At 46.9% G+C, this 20,606-nt stretch overlaps 1 protein-coding gene across 8 annotated transcripts in view; it reads left to right on the top strand.

Annotated features, from left to right (window-relative positions):
• Nucleotides 1–406: 406 nt before the first annotated feature.
• The window catches only part of SFXN5 (sideroflexin 5), a 103,852-nt gene continuing 83,652 nt past the window's right edge, over nt 407–20,606 (top strand). For 6 of the 8 annotated variants that reach the window (XM_072862777.1, XM_072862773.1, XM_072862775.1 and 3 more), the window contains exons 1-2: nt 407–503; nt 12,584–12,652. In XM_072862777.1, the coding sequence (XP_072718878.1) occupies nt 447–503; nt 12,584–12,652 (126 nt within the window). In that variant the 5' untranslated portion in view covers nt 407–446. Of the gene's footprint in view, nt 504–822; nt 973–3,913; nt 4,009–4,694; nt 4,749–12,583; nt 12,653–20,606 lie in introns of those variants that run through there. The other 2 variants (XM_072862776.1, XM_072862779.1) reach the window with 2 other exon arrangements.

The following is a 20,606-nucleotide window of genomic DNA, read 5'->3' as shown; positions in this document are numbered from 1 at the left end:
GGCCTCACGCTCCCCTCAAAGGCACGGTCGCGGTGCCAGCCTGGGCAGGGGGAGCCAGCCCAGGGCTCAGCCCCGCCGCAGACAGGGCGGGGGCACCTCGTACAAGCTCCCCCCGACCTGAGGAGAGCCCCCTCTCCCTCCTGGGGCTCCCCTCAGCTTCCCGCCAAACCACGTTACCCGTCGTGCCGCGGGCCTCGCCCCGCTGCGGACTCCACTTCCCATGCTGCCCCGCGCCGCCCCGGTGGCCGCCCGGTCCCAGCGGACCCCTCTCTCCCGCCGCTCGGACTCCACCTCCCGTGAGGCGCCGGGAGGCGGCGGACTCCATCTCCCGGCGTGCCGTGCGGGAGCTGCGGTGGGCCGCGGCCAATCAACGCGGCGGCGCCGCAAGGGGCGGGCCCGGCGGCGGGGGAGGTTGTTTAAAGTGGCGCTTGCGGCGCGCGAAGGGGATGGCGGAACCGGCGGACTATCCCCCGTTCCAGCTGGGGAAACCCCGCTTCGAGCAGGTACCGCCGCCGCCGGCGGGCGAGGGGGCGGCGGGAGGGGGGGACAGGGAGCGGCGGCGGGAGCTGCTTCCCCCCCCCCGTGAGGAGAGACCCCCTCGCCCCGCTCCTCTCCCCCTCCCCCGCCCACCCCCAGGGCGGCGCGCTGATTGGTGCGCAGCCCCCCTGCCGTTGGGCCGCGCGGCTGTCACTCAGAGCCACCGCCCCCCGCCCCGCGGCGGCTCCCGCGGCGGGCGGTGATTGGCGCGTCCCGCCGTGCCCCTGTGGCTCGGGGCTGGGGTGGGGGGGGGCGCGGTGTGAAGCGTGTGGGCCGCGGGTTCGAGCCCCGTGGCCGCCGCCCGGGGCAGCGGGGCTGGGTGGGGATCCTGGGTGCCAGCGCACGGCGCGGCCTCGTCCTTCCTCCCCCGTGGGACGGTGCGAGGGCTGGGCCCTGCCCCGACGAGGGTTGCGGCGAGCCCAAGGTTGCGGGGAGGTGAGGAGCTGTGCCGGGAGGGAGCGGGGTCCCCAGGGCAGGGCCCCGGGCCGTGGGGAGGACGGAGTGGTTGTGGGAGCCAGGGCCGCTCCCGGGTGGGCGCTTTGGCCGCCTCACAACGGGCTGTCTGGGCTGCGGGTTCACATGTCCGCTCGGCTGCCTCCGCGGGGTCGGGGTGATGGCTGGGCAGGGGTTGACGCTCACAAAATGGCGTCGTGTGGGGTGTGTGAGGTGGCCGCCGAGGAAACGTGGTTTGGGACGACGCCTGAGGTGAGGAAGCGGCACCAGAGCTGCCCCGTCCTCGGTACCCGGTGTCTGGGGAATGGCGAGGAAGGCCTGCGGCCCGCAGCAGTTGTCCCCGGGCGAGGAGAGCTGGTGCAGGGGTCAGAGCAGCTTCTCCCTGCTGCCGCCTTCCACAGCCTCTGTTCACAAGCGCTCTGCGGGGTCCCCGCTATGGCATGGTGGCCAAAGACCCCTCTTTGTTCTCGTGGAGCCGTGTCAGACTTCTGATACGGCTGGCAAAGTTCATAAAACCTCCTTCAGTTGCTCTCGAGCTGCGTAAGACACCTCTGGAGAGGAATGAGCCATTGCAATTACGAAATCAAGAATGAGCAGCAGGAGTCTGCTCATTAATAGGGGTGTCCACCCCCCCCCCCCCATTGGGGCAATCTCCAAGGAGACTCTCTTCCTACCATCCACACAAAATCTGTACGGGACCGCTATTTGCCAACCGCCTGACTTGCTAATTGCAGCTCGTAGAGCTTGGCTTGACCGAAGCCACCCGTTTGGGTTGCTGAGAAGTCCAGTTGCTGATTTCCTGTCGGGAGCCAGCTCTCGGGTGGTGGATCGACGTGCCTCTTCCCCCGCCGCTTTATCCCTCTTCGGGAGGTCGTGATGGGACCTCCTCAGAGCGACAGATCCCCCGCAGCAAGGAAGGGGTGACTTCCCTGCGCCGGGAGCCTGCTCGGCTGCGCGAGCCGAGGGATGCTCAGGCTGGGGAGACGGAGCTTTTTAATAAGGAGAGGAGGAGGAGGAGGAGACGCTACTCCCTTCTAGACACCACAGATGATTCGAGGCACACTTGGCAGCGAGTCAGGCACAGAATCGGTGCGTTCTGTTCATTAAGGAGCGACTGTCACTTGTAGCAACATTTAGAAAATGTTTCGAGGGGTATGGCAGGATGTTAATGATTGCATGCGCGTTTGAGCGGAGAAGTCCTCTGTCCTCGCTGCCACTCCTGGGAGATGAGCCGGGCTGCGGTGTAAACCCGGTGAGGGCTGCCCGTCAGCAAAAACACCCTTGGGCTGGATGGTTCAGGGGTGCTTTGCCAGAGGGCCACACTGAGCATTGGAAATCATTCTCCTTCTCTTTCATAGTGGTTTTATTCCTTTCCTGTAAAAATTTCTGCAAAGCAGCGTGGAGGTCTGGTGGGAGCTGAGGGATGGGTCGTGGTGCTGGTGTCCTGCCAGCTCTTGCCCCACGCTCCCCTGTTTTCTCCTGCTCCGTCTGCCCACGTACGAAGCGCGGCTGGACAGCCCAGTTTGGGATCCGGCAGCGTTGTGGGGTCACAGAGCAAGAGAGGGTTGAGTGTTGCTGGGGGTTAGGGCACCCGGTCGGATCCTGCGGTCGGCTCTGCTCGCGTTGGGACGCAGCAGCCTGCCCCGTCAGCACTGCAGCCACGTGCCCGCTCCCATCGCACGACCTGGCAGAGCCGAGGTCCTTCATCTCTGGGTCAGACAGTTCTGGTTATTTATTTCCCCCATCTTGACCTTGGTGTTTGCTACCAAACTTCAGTCTCCGGGGCTGTGGGATGGTGCTGGGGAAGAACGCCTACGCAAGCCTGAGGGATCGGTGCACCTTAAACGCCATGATCCTTTTCTATCAGCTGTCAGCGCGTTTCCTCCGCAGCCTTTCCCATTCTTTCGGTGGCCTGTTGCTGCGGGATTTTATCTGTTTATAAGATCTCAGCTTTAGTGGTCCAGCTGACAAAGGATGCCTTACTTGTTTTGGAAAGGATTAGTGACGCTTCGGGTGGTTGTTTAAATTCTAGACGTAGCCCTGTGTGATGACAGCATTTACTTTTCCTCTGAAACGCTGGCTGGGAGCAGGTCTGGGGCTATTTAAGGGGAGATTTGACTAAAACTGGGGCTGGGAGAGATGCAGGGAGCTGTGCTAAGCATCTTTGTCCCTGTGGGGGAAAACAAGGAAAAGTTGTGTGTTAGGAACAAAAACCTTGGAGAGCAGACTCGGCTGCCTGGGGATTTGGTTCAGAGGAGACACGGTGGTTTCCTTCCCCCGCCGCGACCCCAGAGTCCCCGGAAAGCGGCTGAGCAGAATTTAGGACAGCAGGCGGGAGACATCCATCCCCAGCACCACCTCTGAGGTTATTAAATTCCCCTTTTCCCATCCCCTGTTTTGCAGTTCACTTGTTTTTCTTGATCTTCGGGCAAGTGGCATTTTGTCGAGTCACTTTTTATTTTTTAAAAAATTTTTTATTTCTTTGCTGGGAAGAGCCTCTGCCTCCCGATGGAAGCAAGCTATTTTTAGGTAAAAGAAGAAATGAGGACGTTAAGCTTGAGAATGTGTGATAGGGACTTAATTTTCTGACGAGTAGTTCTAATTTGTTAGGCATACTCCTTTTTTTTTTTTTTTTCCTTTAAGGATTCGGTAAGCGCTCCCTCTACTAGAGCCAGAGCACTAAATGTGCATTCCCAGTGCTCTGGGGTCTTTGCCTGTATCCCAGGCATTTACCCTGGGCAAAATAGATGCATTTTTTTTTTCTATCAGAAGAGCTGAGGAAACCTTTCCAGCAAGGGTCTAAATAAGGTGTGGGTGCGGTTGTTTGCTAACCAGGGGTGTTAACTGCTGGAGAAAGATAGCACCAGTTAAACTCTGGTGTTTTTATTGGGGTCAGCCCTCTAAAAAGTAACACGAGGTTGTCTCAGCCAGTGCAGGAGGACTGCAAGTACGGGGGAAACCGAACAAGAAGAGAGCTGGCTTCCTTCACGGCTGAAGTCATCTCAACAAGCAGAACTCGTGAGCATGCCTTGTCCTCTTTGCTAAGTAGGAAATAATAAAAAAAAAATAATCACAGATCTTAGATCCTTCAGGGGAAGGAGAGGGAAAGAAAGGGGAATAAACCCAAACCAGAACCGTAAACATCTTTTATCCCTTGAACAGCTCTGCGTGTACGTACGATCATGGAGTACAGGATGTGCTGAGGGTATTTTATTCTGTTGGCCAAACGTGCCATTTCTATGACTGCGATATTAACAGCATCGTTAGAGATATGCTGTTGTCAGAGCTTGACCTTGCAGATATTTTAAATGTTGGAACTCAACACATGCTAATCTCAGAAATGTCTTATAAGGACATTAGGGCTAAAAATCATTATCTCCTGCTCTTTGTATACTTTAATCTGGTAAGCTTAAAGCACAATCAGGGTTTGTTACCCCCCTTAGCAAAACCACGTGCCTCCTGTGTCCAAGATAACCCTTGCAATAACACACAGATAAAGACGCTGTTGATTAGATATGCCTCTCAGGAGCGTAATGGCTTGCTGCTTGCATACTGTGATTGCTGAAAGCCCTGGTACAGGCAGCGGAAGGAACCAGAGCTGTATTGTAACAGCGTAAAGTTAACACAGAAGTTCCTACTCATGCTGCTCAGTGTAATGTTATTTTTCACTTCAAAAAATGCATGAAAACTCCTCTCTTCTAAAGGGTCATCGTTATGGAGAAGGGATTGTCTTAAAAGGCTGCAGAAGGATGTTTAAGGTTGGTTTGCAATTGCTTTAGCTCTTGTGTATGTGCAGGTCCAGCCCAGCACGTACAAGCTGCTTGAGATGAGGTTGGCATATGCTAAATGGCGTTTGCTGTCGCCGAACGTGGCTTTCTCAGCCCTGAAGATGGGCTGACCCTGTTTATCCTATGCCATCTATTGGGTCCTGCAAACACATGCTTAAAAACGAATTGCAGAGGAGAAGAGGAAATACAGACACCTTTGGGTTTGATGTTTATCTGTTAACTGCACAGAACCTGCCAAAAAAGCCATCCCTTGGCTTTTTTACATCTCTATCAGCCAGGATTGGGTTTTAAAGAAGGAGTTTGTTTGTTTGCGTCTTGTGCTACAAGATGTAAGCCCCTGCTGCTCCATGCGATGCCCGTGAAAGGTTTCCATGTCTTGTCCTATCTGTGTTCATGAGCAGATCTGTCACTGCAGGTAACCAAAGTTACTGAGGTGCAGGAGCTACTCCTATACACACTCTTGGCCCTTTAATATTGTAAAGTCAAATTGAAAATATTGAAGGGCTGAGAGTCCGTAGCTTTAGCCTAAACTTGTAATTGGGGTGGACTGCAAGCGTGTGTGCAATTACACAGCTCTGCTGTCTGGCCGTACCTTGCCAGAGTCCCATTGCTCAGTGGCTTGAATTTTCTTAATTTTGTTTGGTTTAGCTTAAATCTCTTCCTAATTAATTTAAAGCTGATGTAAGCCTGATTTTTAGCTCAAAAAACCCCCCCAAGTCTGCATGCCTTTTGCTCTGGCTTAATTAAATTCTTTTTAAAATCACACTGTAATTAAATTGGTAAAGTTGTGCATATCCCTGTTATTGCCAGGGCTGCCCAGCATATACTCATGAGGAATACTTTCCCTCTTTAAGGTGATAAGCAAGTGCTTGCTAATGGTCACTTACCTGTCACTCACTGCCCTTCTCCAAATTTCTTGAGCCTGCAAGGAGTGGTTTCCTTCTGGTTCTTATGTCGGAGTCAGCTGGATCTTGCATGGCCCGCAGCACAGCCGCTTAAATGACCTGGAGCTGTGATGTAGTCCTGTGCTCGCTATGAACTCCTGTGCCATGAAAGGGAATTAATATTCCCAGCTGCTTTGCAGAACTTCATCTTGCTTGCAGGCTGGTGAGAAGTGGTCCCAAAATAGCCGCGATTAATCACAGGAAATTTGTGTTATTCAGTTTTCTTCCAGATAACTGTTTACTACAACAGAAGTTACAGGAATAAAATGGTGACAAAGACCACGGATGGATATTTGGGAGCTGAATGTTAAACTTCTGGGTGTCTTGCAAGCTCCATCCCTTGCATGAGTATGACGGCCAGAGCTGGAAATGATCCTGTTAAAAAGGAACCAGCCTGGATTTTCACTTAAATCTGGTTTTGGTTGACTGCAGTGTGCCGCAGGGCTGCTGCTGTGCTGGTGCACTGAACAGTGCCTGGCTGTTCTGTGCCCCAGGGCTTGATCCTCTCATCCCGTTCACTTGTCCTAACAACTCTTGGTTTGCTGGATGGGTGCAGAGTTGGTGTGTCCAGTTCAGACCTTGGAGGGAGGTGGAAATACCTTGGTTTCCCCCTGTGAGATGATAGTGGGCATGGAGTGATGGAGAAGGGATGGAGGAAAAGGGTCAGAAGTAGGTATGGGAAAAGAAAGCAGTTCATGTGTGATGTACAGCAAAAGAAGACACACTGGAACAGCAAGTAACACTGTTTTAGCACTGAAATGGCATCTAAAAGGCCAATAAAATCAAATTCCCTCTTCTTAGAATTTGTAATAATGAATTAACGAATGAGGATGTCTTTGCCAGAGCCTGAGACAAGGCAGTAGTTGGTGGGAGAAGGGCTGAGCAGTGCCTTGGCTGTCTGAGTTGCAGGAATAACAGGATGATCCATCGTGAGGACCTGCAGAAAGTGGTTCCCTAAGTATAAGGATTTACAATATGGACCGTGGGCAAGTACTTGCCACAATGCCTGGCCTTTCCCTGCTTGTCCTGCACCCCAGGAGTTTGTTGTAGCACCGCTTTGCTCAGAGAATTCTGTTACGTACAAGAGCGCTGGCTGCTTTGTTTATCCTAAAGCCCTTTAACTAACAGAGCTTAAAAAGAAAGCAGCTATAACCCAGGAAAGTAAACGCTTGTTAGCAATGGCAGAACTTCAGGCAGTTACAGAAGAAAAGTATAAAAACTAGAAACTACAATATTGTGCTTCACCTGAGGTCAGTCTCTTGTTTTCCTGACACTTTCAGTGGGGCATCTCTTTGCTGTAGAAACCCCAAGATGACATGGCAGCGTCTGGTCTGATCTAGATTAACACCAAATTTTAAATATATTTTTTTTTAATATAAAGAGAAAGGAGTAAGGAAAATGTCTCTGTAACATATTTCTGAATTTATTTCTTCCAGTAGTTTTCAATTAGCTTCTTCATAGGGGTTTCTCCATTCCTCTTAGCAGAGCCAAAAGGTCCTGCAGGAAAATTGAGAAGATCAGGTCAGTGCCTGCTCGATCACTTGGCTTTACCTGGTGCTTTGGAGTGCTCAAAGATAACCAGTAACGTGCAATGGATTCATTTGGTCTTGGAAAATAATTTGGGAGTTGAATGTATTTTAAGCTGAAAGAATTTTGTTATGTTCTTATTTACTTATTTCTCATCACTTGTATTCACCGTTAAACACCATACTCCCATCACACAAAGCGCTGCAGTGCTCAGTGAAGCCCGAGTGTAAAGTGTCAGTGCGTAAATGAAAATAAAGGTGTTCAGGGGGTCTCTGGGTCGACTCCTTGTAGCCCCACTGTGGGAACCCATTTTTTTAGTTCGTTAGAGCCAAATAAGCCCTTCTTGAAGGCTTCTTGTCTGTCGTCAGTCTGCAAAACAGTCTGTTGTATTTTGGCTATTGATTTCCTACTTATCCTGTAGAAACTCGGTATTTGCAGGAAAGTATTTAAATCAGGATTGGAGAGGAAAATCCTGATCTGTTCTGTGAGTTCAGTTTTGTGGTTCTGTTCATGAAGGCGTCTTGAATTGCAGTTGCGGTGTAACAGTGGGATCTGATTTAATTTGCCCCTAAATTTCTGAATGATTAGGATTTGGGGTTTTCTTTTGCCTTTTGTTTTGCATGCAGCTCTGTGAAAACAAATACCAATCTTTAATTAAAAAAACTCTGATGGCTTCTAGTCAAGAGACTAAACCCGGGAAGCAGGAACTGACCTGGATGATGGAAAGGCAACCAGCAAGGTCTAGCAGTGAAGCAGCTTTCCGTAGTCATCTAAAAGGGAAAAACACAAAGTCCCATGGCTCGACAGCAGTAGAAACAACGGGTATTTTTTGCTCAGGGGATGTACAGTGGTGGTAAATACACTGCTGCTTAGGAGGGCTGAGCAGTGAAATACGCAGTGGTGATGTTTAGATGCAGCCTCAAGAAGACAACTTTGCTCTTGTTTTGAATTTGGTTCCATTTTATGTGGTTCTCGGAGAGACCACAGAAAGAGAGCTTTTGTTGTGGAGAAATGAGGTTCTCATTCATCAGAGTTTAAAAAGCAACAACCAAAACTTGTTTAAACTCGTACTCCTCTACTTTTTTGGGCTGTTTTTTTCATGAAACAAGGTGGGGCACCGTGAATTGACTTCAAGGTGTTTTAGATGTAGAACTGGGGACTTCTACCCATCCCACTCTGCCACTCATCTCACTTTGACATTGCTCTCCCCTGTCCAAGGCTGAGCTTTATTCACTTCTTTTCCCCCTAGGTTTTTTGATTGCGAGCGAGCCCAGCTTGCATGTGCATGAGGGGGAGAAGCTGGATGGGAAAAGTGCTTTTTTACCAATTAGAATGCGTTTTGGTTTTTTTTTTCCCCAGTTGCTTGATTAACAAAGCTGCTCTCTTTAAAATCTTGGCCTGGACGTGGGAGTGAATGAGGTTTAATGCAGTTGCCTTGTTTGAAGGAACTTGGACTAGAGGCAGCAGAGTGAGAAGTTTGTTAATGGCTTGTCTTCTGCTGTGCTGTCCCATGGTGGTGATGAGGGATGTTGTTGAGCCGACCCGTGAGCGTGCAGAGCTGATCAGGATGTGTTAAAGGATAACTCACTGTTATGGGATTGCAGCTCATCCTGTTTCTTGGGAACTGGGAAAGAGAGCAGGCAGAGTTTGGTGTCAATCGCTGTGACGGAGATTGAGCCCCAGGGTGGCAATAGCCCTTCTGCTGGAAAGGTTGGGTGGTGGTTGAGCACCAGAATCCCCTTCGTGGGAGACTTAAGAGTGGTTTTCGCTTCCCAGAGGCTCATAGTAAGAGCGACAAGGAAAAGCACGTTCATGTAATTGCATTGTGGAGAGCTCATGGTAATGCAAAAAGAAAGTGGAAACCACAGCCGATGAGTTGGGTCTTGTTGCCTGCCTTAGGGGAGGGAGGACAGACTCGAGCTCAAGTCTCCCTGCCTGGTCTCTTTGTGCATCCCTGATGGTCAGAGACGTTCTTGAGAACTGCCTTCTGCCTTGTGTTTGGGCCTAGGCAAGAAGTACATCTGCCTTCCTGTTGTCCTTTCTTTGAAGTAGCAGTAGCAAGAGGGTGATTTCTTTATTTTTTTTTACAAGTGGGGATGAAAGAAGCAAGCACTGAAATAGTCCTGTCTGCCAGCAGACAAGCAGTTGGCCCTAGGTGACCTTGCACCATGAAGTGCCTTATGGTATCTGAGAAAAGGACACTTTGGCCATCATCTCCTAGCAAGTCCATAGCACAGTGTCTGCTATTTGTCCGTGTTAATTTTCTTGGTTCCTAGCCTAGCCTGTGTATTCAGACTTTTTTTTTTCCAGGAAGAAGGCTAGGAGTATAAAGCAATTTTGCTTCTTGAAGAAAGGCTTCAGAAAGCCCCAAGACTTTTTCCTACAGATCTTTTAAGTCTAATGAGCCTGGAAAAGCACTTCTTCCCTTACTGGGTTGCAGCATTTCTGGTTGGTTTTATGTGTATGTGTACTTAAGGATATGAATGTTGGCTGTAAGCACTTGAAGGAATGGTCAGCAGCTCTGCAGAGTATAAATAGCTTTTTTATTTTTATGGTTTTTGCTCTGGACCTTACTGTGCAGTTCCATGGGAGCTTGAGTGAGGGCTGTTGTCCTGACCCCGCTCGAATGGTCCGGCCCTTGCCCTGGGGCTTGTCTGACCGCAGAAGGAACGGGTTCAGGCAACACCACCACCTGAAAATGAATCCCTCCTTTAAGGAGGAGACTTTTGGCACTCCTAGCTCCCTGATCAGACGGTTGCAGCGTTGGGTGAGTGTCAGCGCTGGAGAGGAGGAGGGGGTGTGGGAACGGGATTGCGGCAGGATGGGTTTGAGCTGCTGAAACGTGTTCTTAGCTGGGCATCGCTGAGGTTGCACCAGGCGAGAGCAGGAGAGCAGTGCTGAGCCAAATGAACAATGACCCTGGGCTATGACACCAGCTTCCTGAGAGCCTCTGCAGCTTTGCAAATTTAAATCTGTACTTCTAAAATAACATTTACATAATGCACATTTGAACTTATGGTCTCATTCCCCCTTCCTTGTGCCTTGTACTGTCATTTTTACCTTTGTAAAGTGGGTGTGAAATACCGATGTTCTATTTAATTTGATTTAATTTTGTTTTTCTCACTGTGAAATGCCCATCACAACGGTGAAGGCAGTGGAGAAGTTGAGACCACTTAAATTTAAAAATCCCCCTCTTTTGTTCTTGTTTAAACCATGTACTTAAAACTGCTCTGAATTCTCTTATTGCTGTTCAGCGTCGAGCAAGTGCAGAAGGATGGGCAGTGGGAGAGGGACGATGGTACGTGGGAGCGCTCAGGATGATGTGACGAGGGACCAAGTGAGTCATGCATTAGTCATGTCACTCCCTGCACCACTGGCAGGCATCGGGCAGTAGTGATGTGGAGGACAGTGGCATCTGCAGAGATCTTTATACTGAAAATAAAAGTAAGGCAGCAAAATGTCAAGCTCGCAAAAGCTAGAAAGTACCAGAATTAGTGTTAATTAAATCAATGCTAATTAAAAACCACTGGGCTTTTTTTTCTGAAGTTATGTGAAGCTATTTTGTTTAGTTGTGGGTTTTTCTTTTTTTAGTACAGAACATGGAAAAATAACAGCAGAGAGTTTTGTAAGCAGCTGAGAATGGGGTGTTGCAACGCGAGGTGGTGGACAGCAGTGTTGCTGGAAACTGCCATTAGAGAGGGAGTTCTGCCTGAATAAGTAGGCAGTATTATTGGTATTTCTCTGTGCTCGATGGACTCGGCCGAGAAGAACCAGCATGTTTCATAAAATTATGCCAGGCTGTGATTAAATGCCATTCTCACTGCTTTATCCATATTCCAGTCCTTTATTTATAGCACTCTTCTGCATTACAAACGCAAGAAGAGATTTGCCTGCGCGTGGCTTTGGAGCACCCAGGGCAAAGGGGTCCCAATAGTCAAGGGCACCTGGAGGTCCGTGACCTGTGTCCTTTCTGCATCTGCGATGGGCTGCAAATTCCTGGTGCGAATTCTGCTAGGGAGAAGCCACGGGAGAGAGAGCAGCCGCTGGACCGGGCTGCCCCGTGTCCATTTGGCTCTGCCGATGCCCACATGAGAGTTTAGGCTGCACTACGGCAGCTCTGGCATTCAGCCTCCATCTGCATCCAGATGAAAGAATCCAGAGTGATGTTTGCGTGATGATGTACATATATCCTGAGTGCTCTTAATATATCAATATTTCATGGTCCGGTGCTTTGGGCTTGCCTAAATTCAATTTTTATTTGTAATTTTTTTTCTAAATACTGAGTCAAAACTGTTCTCCTTTCCTTTGGAGCTGCCCATGATCTTTCAAGCCTATTTCACAGACACCTTCCCCTTTCTTTCAGACTCTCTTCCCAGTTCTCTGGATCCCTTTCTGGTCCTTCAGACACTTTTGCTGCTCCAGATGAAGGCACCTTCACCAGCTTTTGCACAGCATTATCTCTATGCACGCATGTTTAGATTGGATTTTTCCAAACGTGCAACTGCAAACAAGCCCAAACCATAAAGTTATGGTTTCTTTTACATATGTTAAGGTTCACAATCCATCTCCTGCTCTGTGTTTCTGTAGGGACTGGCACAATGAAACCCAGGCCTATTTTAGTGCCTGGACAATTCTGCAATAAATGTAAGATACAAAACTGGGTTTGTACTTCGTCTCATCTTTTACCTTTCTCATTCTTCCCATCAAGGAGAAAACGTCTCTTTCCCTTGCTGAGACTTTAAACTCTTTTTAGAGCATTTGAAAATAAAATTTCACATACCTGTTTTTTTCCAGCAGTGTATGGGTGCAGGAGTTTCTTCACACTAGTCTCTCCCCAAAATCAGGAACCCTGTGGTGCCGCTGGTCCCATGAGATGGGTGCTAGTGGGAATGAGGACAAGCAGCGTAGGGACGGTGTTAAAGACATTGCAGGGTGGGAATTCCTTCGACAGCATCGCTCGGTGTGGGAGGTCTGGAGCGGCGCCGTTGGGTTTTTGTGGCCTGAGACATCTCCCAGGAGTCCCATAAGGAGGGTTAAGCAGGCAACATGTCTTTTATGGGAGAAAAAGTAAAGGATATTTTATCAGCTTGACAGTATCTTTTTATTAAAGCATTTATATTGGTATCCTGTTAATAGCAACAATCCTATTAGCAGGGTCCAAGTCCTCATCTTTTCCTTTCAGACTTTCTATTATAAATTACCAGTGAATAGCTTCTATATTCTTTCTTTTTAGTTGCTACTTAGTTCTGCAGAGGAAATAAAACCTTTCTCTGCAGCAGGTGAAAAGCAATTTCTAACTGAACACGTTTTGTTTTTTTTTTTCCTGTCTTCCAGACTTCATTTTATGGCAGATTCAGGCACTTCTTGGACATCATTGATCCGCGCACTCTCTTTGTTACTGAGGTAATGTATACACACCTTGTTTTCTGAAAGTATTGTTTATTAGACAGGTTTGGATTAAAAACAGTTTCTTCTGTGAACAGCAGAAGTAATGAAGCCAGATTTCCAGTGGATTTGTGTCTCACAGTTGATCTATTGCCCAACTGAGCTCTGTTAAATCCATAGCAGAAACTTGCTTTTTGTTAGACATCAGTGAATCCACACCAGTCAATCTCCCATCTCCCTCTAGTAATTGGTGAGACCCTGAACTGGTTTCAGTCAAACTTGCCAGTGATGCCTTCTACTCAGAAGGAAAATTCCTGCAAGAAAAAAATGCAGGTGAGTAGATGAGAGAGCAATTAATGCTTCGTGGAGGAAAAGAGCTGCAGTATGAGCTGGGTGGGCTTGCACCGCGGTTTTTCAGTGGCTGCACTCAGGAAGACCTTTTCCTAGTTATTATCCCAGGCTTTTGGGTTTCTGGCCCATTTCTGTTTCATTTGGTGTTGTCCAGCATTACTGCATTTCCCTGCTTTCATAAAATACTGAACTAATACTTGTGGGGAATCCTTTAGAATAAATATTTCTACTGGTGATCTTAAATGCTGCCTGTCTGCCAGAAAACTTAGGAATTTGCTTTCAGTGAAGGGCACTTGCCTTTTCGTTTTTCTTTTCTTTTTTAATTTTTTTTTTTTGAGGTGGAGTAGCATAAGATTAAAATATATGTGCAAACAATTCTGAAAACATAGGAAGCTGAACTGCTCACTGTAGCTGGTGGTCAACTGAGTCCAGTTCCTTACACACTGAGATGGCAGGGAGGGAAAAAGACCCGATGCAACTTTAAATAATCTTTTCCTTCAAAATCAGCTTGCTTTTTTCAAAAACATAAGGCTAAGATGTATCGTGCCATTCATTTTGAGTACCTTTTGGATGTGTGCCCAAGAGAACCGCAGACAATAAAGCAGCTGTTCTTACACCATTACATTGAAGATTATACTTTCCCTTGTAAAAGCACTGGTTCAGGTCAAGTCTGAGATTAATTTTCAAAAGCCACCAACCTTGATATGGAGCTCAGCCTGGAGAGGTAACCTGCTAGCAAAAGAATGTCGTAATTCCAAAGAGACTGTTAGCCATCATTGTCTCATGGTAAAAGGGAATGAAAATCACAGTATTACCTGAGGATGCAGTGCACTTTGCACATGCTAGAGCTGCTATTTAAAGAGGATGTAAGCATGTACGCCAGAATAAAAATGATACTACACATTAAAGGCTTGGTGCTGCTCTTACCTTAGCAGAGATTTAGTGTTAAGTGCAACGCAGTGCGTATTGAAGGAGAGTGTTTGACAGTGTAGGGAATCCTCCAGTGTACATTTCACAGAAATCACAGAATCGTACAGGTTGGAAAAGACCTTTAAGATCATCGAGTCAACCGTAAACCTAACACTACCAAGCCCACCACTACACCATGTCCCTAAGCACCTCATCCAAACGGCTTTTAAATACCTCCAGGGATGGCGACTCCACCACTTCCCTGGGCAGCCTGTTCCAATGCTGGACAACCCTTTCGGTGAAGTAAAATTTCCTAATATCCAGCCTAAACCTCCCCTGGCACAACTCGAGGCCATTTCCTCCTGTCCTATCACTTGTTACCTGGGAGAAGAGACCGACCCCCACCTCTCTACACCCTCCTTTCAGGCAGTTGTAGAGAGCGATGAGGTCTCCCCTCAGCCTCCTTTTCTCCAGGCTGAACAACCCCATTTGTGGTGATGCAGAGGCTGTTGTATGTAGTTTGTGAGCTCTCTTTGTATATTTTCATAATTTTGATTCTGAAATGCATAAATGGATGTGAAGGGCCTTCACTACCTAATGATAATTTTTGGAGGGAAGGAGAGGATACTTCGCATGCAAAACGGAATGGGATGCTGGAGAAGGGAGACTGTCTTTGGCCATTTTTGTCATGCACTGAGAATGCTAATTAAACACCTAAAGACAGTGAGGAAACCGAGGCTCAGAAATATATGGATCCAGACAAACATTGAAACGCCCCTCTCTGATCAGGCTAATTTGCACTAGAAAGCTTTGCAGAGTTGGTATTTGGTAGGTTTCCATAAGCGTGTGCTTTCCAGCCTACTGCTCTGGGGCATGATGTCCAGGACAGGATGTGCTTGGGATATTCAAGGATGAACACGGGTCCTGGGCTCCAGGCAGCTGCACCAGGAGGTCCTGAGTTGAAGTCACTCGGGAGAGAACTGCTTCTGGTAGGACACAAGAAACAGGTGATTCTGCTCATCTTTTCGGTGGATTTTGTTACGCCTCAGCTTGTTTTGCTTTCCTCTTTTTGGAGGAAAATTTTGTTGGGAAGAGATCATCCATCCAGTTCTGTTTAGTTAAAATTTCTCTTCCGTCAGGAAAGTTTCCATGTTCTAATAATCCTCACCTTTCTCAGATCTCCATTTAAGCCTATAGTGTGTGTGTGTATGTAGTTTATTTTTTTTAAGCTGGGTAACCCACTGTGCATAATGCAAGACCAAACTATTGTTTTTTACAATGGCACTAATACAGAAAAAAAGACAAAATTCTCAAACCTATTTCTTGTGTATCTCCAAAGTGGGGGGATATGAGTGAACTTGATTGATTTAGTGATTCTACTTTTTGCAGTGACAGAACAGGTTTAAGGAGAATGCACTGTGCTCACGTTTGGGATGGGGTAAGCACTTTCACACTATGGTTATGGTATTATAATGAAACCATTAAAATTGAGCACTATAACTGAGTCTGGTTTCACTGTGTACCCAAAACCTGTAATTCTGTCTACCCGTTTTGTTACCTTCAGCAACAAGCAGTTCTGGTTCCAGAACAGGTATTTGAGGTTCCTGAAAGGCTCACTTTTTCCCTCCTTTGTGAATTTCTTACTTTTTTAAGGGCTGAATCTCTTCTGCCCTTGAGGGCAATTATCTTGCTTGTCATGCTCCATTGAATATAGAGGGTGTCTAGACTTTTGGGTAAGCTCTCTGTGAGTTGGGTACCTGCTCTGAACTTTGAGATGATCCGTCCTGTGGCTCAGCTGCATGCTTTTCTACCTTCCCTTTGTCTCCTTTTCAAATCGTGAGAAGTTTTTTGAAGGGGTTGGTAAGACTGGGGGTACGGAGTGGCCAGCTGGTGTAACGATTTTTCCAGATGCCTTTTGATGAGGTTCTTCTAAGAAAGTGAGACCTAGGGAAAAAAGAGCAAAATCCAAGTGGCCCATTTTTATCCTGGAGACAGCTGTCAAGATCTGAGTGCCTCAAGCAATTCTGGACCCCAAGCTGAACCTCAACAAGTCCTTCTATGGGGTCTAATAAGCATAGATCTAGGCTTCATGGTCTTCAGGAATGGCTTGGTGGCTGTCCAAAAAGGAAATGCCCTCCACCCGTTTTCTTTGGAAGTTTGAACTATATGATAGTGATACTTCAATAGTCCTTCTGCCGTGCGTTTTGTGAAGTCTACATGAGCTCTCTTTCCTTAGAGAAGTCTCTTGGCAAAACAGATATGAACACCTGGGGTCATGGGAAGCACTTCTCGGAGCACAAAAGCTGCTTTCTTGATTGACCTGCTTGCTGTGCTCTGTGTATCTGATCTTGCGCTTTAAAATACTTTGTATATATGTGTAACTAAAGGCTGTTTGGTTTCATTTAATAATTTAGGTGGCAAATTAAGATGTAGAAAGGGTTTGATGAGAAAGCAGCCGTTTACGGAGAGCTCCTTCCCGCTGACAGATGGCTGCATCTTTCAGGCCCGGGGTTCTCGGGGAACAAATAAATTGCTGTTTGTCTTGGAGAAGCTCTCTAGCAAATGAAAAAAAAGTAGATAAATGAGGCTGTAATGAGAATGGAGGTTAATCCCATGGAAAATGCTGGGAAATGTAATAATATTTTTTTTTCCTACATCCTTTTTTTTAATTCCTGTGTTACATCATTGCATCCTACTGGTGGCTGTGTTTTGAGGAAGGATGCAGTGATCCCTCTGAGTGGGGCGAACCAAGCACAGTGATATCAAGTGTAATTAGTCTCAGTGACAGTCCTCTCTTACTCATTTGTTTTTTTCAGTAAAGCAAATTCTTAACACAATTAAAAACTTCCTTGTCTTTTAGAGGTTCTTAAGCATTAATCCTCAAGGGATGCATACTGAGTACTGGATTATGTTGTAGCCAAACTTTGCCGTCTGTAAACTGTCAAAAAGAAAGCGTGTGCTTGTGCGAGGCACGTGGCAGGGGCGGTTGGAAGCCAGTTGCTCCAGTTTTATCTTTAGTGGGTTCTGGTAGGATAATTACCTGTATCCAACTTACCTACCAATTTTACTTGCTTTCTGAGTGCATATGATACTGAAACAAGGCACCGACCTTGTGTCAATATTGACACGTAACCTCTAAAGAGGAGGTTTTCTTGTGTGCTAATTCATATAATTACTGGCTTTCTAATGAAATAATTTTTTTGGCAGCTGCAAATTTGCAAACTTTTCCAAGAAGCAGGAAATGTGTAATTTTAGAGGTCAAGCCCAACAAGTCCTGTCGCTGAGACCATGAGAAACCCCTCAGTGGGTGTAATGCCTATTTTCAAAATGTGTGAGGTTAAAATGATTAGAATAATACTTTTAATTGCTCTGTAATTAAGGTCCATCGGGAGAAGCAGTAGGGACCAGCAGATATTTTGATAAGGCTAACTTATCCCATCTGACATCAGTCTGGACAGACTGTTAACGCTCTGTGGGAAGCTCTTCATGGAGAAAGCTGTGGATCTGATAATAATTCAAAGCAAAAGTGAAATAAGAATTAAACTGAGCTCAGAGGGGCTGTGTGTTATCTGCTTTTGCTTTATCTCATTGTTTAAAGCATAAATCTGCAGAGCGCTGAGCATCTTGCGTTCCCATATTTGGGTTTAAAATGGAAGCAGGATTAGATGTATGTTATTTATATGAACGATACCTTCTTACTCAGCAGATTGACTGTCTGTGTTTATTCAGTGTCACATCTGCTGGCTCTACTTGAACAAAAAGTTTCTGGCTCCTGTTGTCTGTCACTGTAGATCCAATACAATAGGGCCAGCTGGAGTCAAGTCTGCCGTATGTATCATCCGTAGAGTAGTGAGACAAAATCGGAAACTGTTGAGTTGCTGATGGCAGAGCACAGCTGGATTTCCCTGTCCCACGTTGAATTTGTGGTGCTGGTGGCCAGAAGACTCTTGCTCTGGATCACGTGCCAGTAAGTCATCATTGGTCCGAACCTGAAACCAGTGAAACTCGCAGGCACACAGCGGATCATCACTGGGTAATGCGGCCTCGAAACCCCAATACCAGCCCCGTATGAGCAGAGTGAGATGCAGACTGTTCCAGCGTGCCCTGTCCCATCAGTGGGTTTTCTCTGAAAAGCCTCGAATGCAAAACTCGACTTTCTTTCTGTTGATTCTGTAACAGTAATGTTGTAGTGCTACTGGCATAATGACTGTTATTACGGTCTGTATGTGCACATATGGGTTTCTGGAGGCAGCTCTAAGCCATGTGTAGGCATCAGTTGAGATCCAAGAGAAGACAAGGCACAGATCTTTCAGACAGAAACAGTGTGCCCTTGAGCAAGGAGGACAAGGTGAAAAATCAGTACAAGAGCTTACGTGCTGGATGGAGGTGTCTGACGCATGTACATGTGTGCAGTCATCTATGGGACCCAACGCAGTTGTCCTTAATCCTGCCAGGGTGCTAGAGTGATGGCCATGAGGGACTCGGGGTGCCAACGAAGGATTCCTGGAGGTGGCCATCAGCTCAGCGTGATGTGGGCTACTGTCCTGCTGGCATCTCTGGGTTTGTTCTTTCTCCTCCTTTCGTTGGCATGCCAAACTAAGCCCCTAATAACATGATCCTTCAGCAACTCTTTCTACAAAGACTGAAACATTCGGCTGATGTAGTCCTGCAGGTGTACTCCAGGCAATGACCTTCTGAGTCAATGCCTGTTGGCCTGAGTCAGGGCAGAACATTAGCTCTTTGCACTAAAACCTAGGGGTTAAATCTAAGCTGGTTCATCCAAACTGAGTCAGGTAGGGGTTTTTGGCTGTGCAGCCAGCTGACGTGGCTTGTGCCATGCAGCTGAGCGCTCTTCCTCTCCAAAAAGTGCCTGCTGGCAGCTGTCCTGGCCTGTGGTAACTCCCAAACTGTGACTGGGAATCACTTGGCAGAGGACTGGATGGTCTGAATCAAAACTATGCCAGAGATCATGCTGATGCAGGCTCATGCCTGGGCTCCAATTTGTTTAATAGCACAGCCATAACCATAAAACCCAGGCTCACGGATCAGTGGTAGCCCGTTGCATACCTCTTACGGGCTTAGTGAACCGAGCTGTAGTTCAAAAACTGGGTGTTTTCCAGCTGTGTTCAGCACAAGGCAATGATTGAGCCTTTTCCCAAAGACTTCTTGTTGTTGGGTGGTGTTTCCCAGGTGGATGTGGCTTAGGCTGCTGTGGTGGAGCACCAAGTGTGGAGTTTGTGCTTCTGAATCGCTGAGCACGGTAGATCCCTGGCACTGCTTCTGGGCTTAGGTTTGTAAGAACATCCTCCGGGCGCAGATGGTCTGTCTAGCACCCTATTGTGAGAGCTGAGACCCCATCATCCACCACTAGAAGTGCTCTAGTTTTTATGAGAAAAGGGGTATGAAAGAAATGATACATACTAGTAAAAACTGTGGTTGCATTTTTTTTTTTTTGAAGTGATGCTGTAAAAACTCAAGTGACACTTCTTCCTACAGATAGCAGTAGAGAAATCAAGCAACAATAAATATTGAAACAGTAGCACAACCTTGTAGGCAGACCTCTTTTTTCCCTGTTAAAATGGAAATGAGGTGTAATCTTAGACATTATCAACTATCATAATAATGCTGTATCGTGCTAAAAGCCAGGGAGTGGAGCTGGTTGGCATTTGGAGCTGTTGCACGCTGTAAAGCTACTTCCTATTTTTTGGAGGCTCTGGTTAAAAGAGCGTGCTTGACTTTTCTAGAAGGGATAAAAGGCAACTGTGCACTTTCACTAACGAAATTTTGAGGCTGTGGGTCATTCGCTAAAACTACCTGAACACCTCCAAGCCATGTGAAAGGCGTCTTCTTTATGTGGTCCTTGAGTTTAATGCTTTTGTTCGCTTTCTGTACCACTCTTTTGTCAACCTCGGGAACCATCAGCAGTGTTGGTCTAGGACTCTTTTCTTTGCGAAAGTTCCCCTCTCTCCCCATGGAGCTGAAAGAGGAAATTCATGAAGACTGAAATTTTAAAAGCAAAATCGGGCTTTTTTGTTTTCTGTTTGTTACCATACTAAACAAGATGGGATCTGGCCAGGGTTGTTATAGTAACTACTAAGATTTCCTCAAGAGAAGGAGAAAAAAATAGAACACAGACCCATTCATCTATTACTTCCAGTTTTTCATTCAGAGTTACATGCTGTTCTGTGTAGATAATTTGCAAGACACACAGTGTAGGTAATTTCAGTGACAAAAACACATACCAATAATGAGCACAAATGGCTCTCCAGAATGTTGTGCTGGCACTCCTGGGTTATTTTCTAGCTTTGGAGGCAAGAAGGGTTGTCTTCCCTGGATCTGCAGTCATTAGTCATTCAGCTGTCTGGCTTTTCACCTCTGGATTATTGGGCTATCTAAAATGATATACAATTATGTTTTATTGATACTCACGCAAGGTAATAGCTTTTTCCTAATACAATATTTTTAAACAAACATGAGGCTGATCGGGCAAGGAGCTATCAAGAACAACGTCAAGAAACTCAAGTCCTGTTGTGATATTGTATGATTACTTTCTTCACAGGTTGGAAATGTCTGAAGCAGCCTAAAAATCCTATTTGTTTCTCATGCCTGCAGTGCTTCATAGTTTTCCGGTGATCAACCAACACCCTTAACTGGTCTTTCTTGTAGTTGGTCATTCCAGCTACAGAGCCCTGAGGGTCTTGCAGAAATTTGA

Source organism: Ciconia boyciana, chromosome 5, assembly GCF_034638445.1.
Source record: "Ciconia boyciana chromosome 5, ASM3463844v1, whole genome shotgun sequence".
Classification (NCBI taxonomy): domain Eukaryota; kingdom Metazoa; phylum Chordata; class Aves; order Ciconiiformes; family Ciconiidae; genus Ciconia; species Ciconia boyciana.
This window is presented reverse-complemented; position numbering and strand designations above follow the sequence as displayed.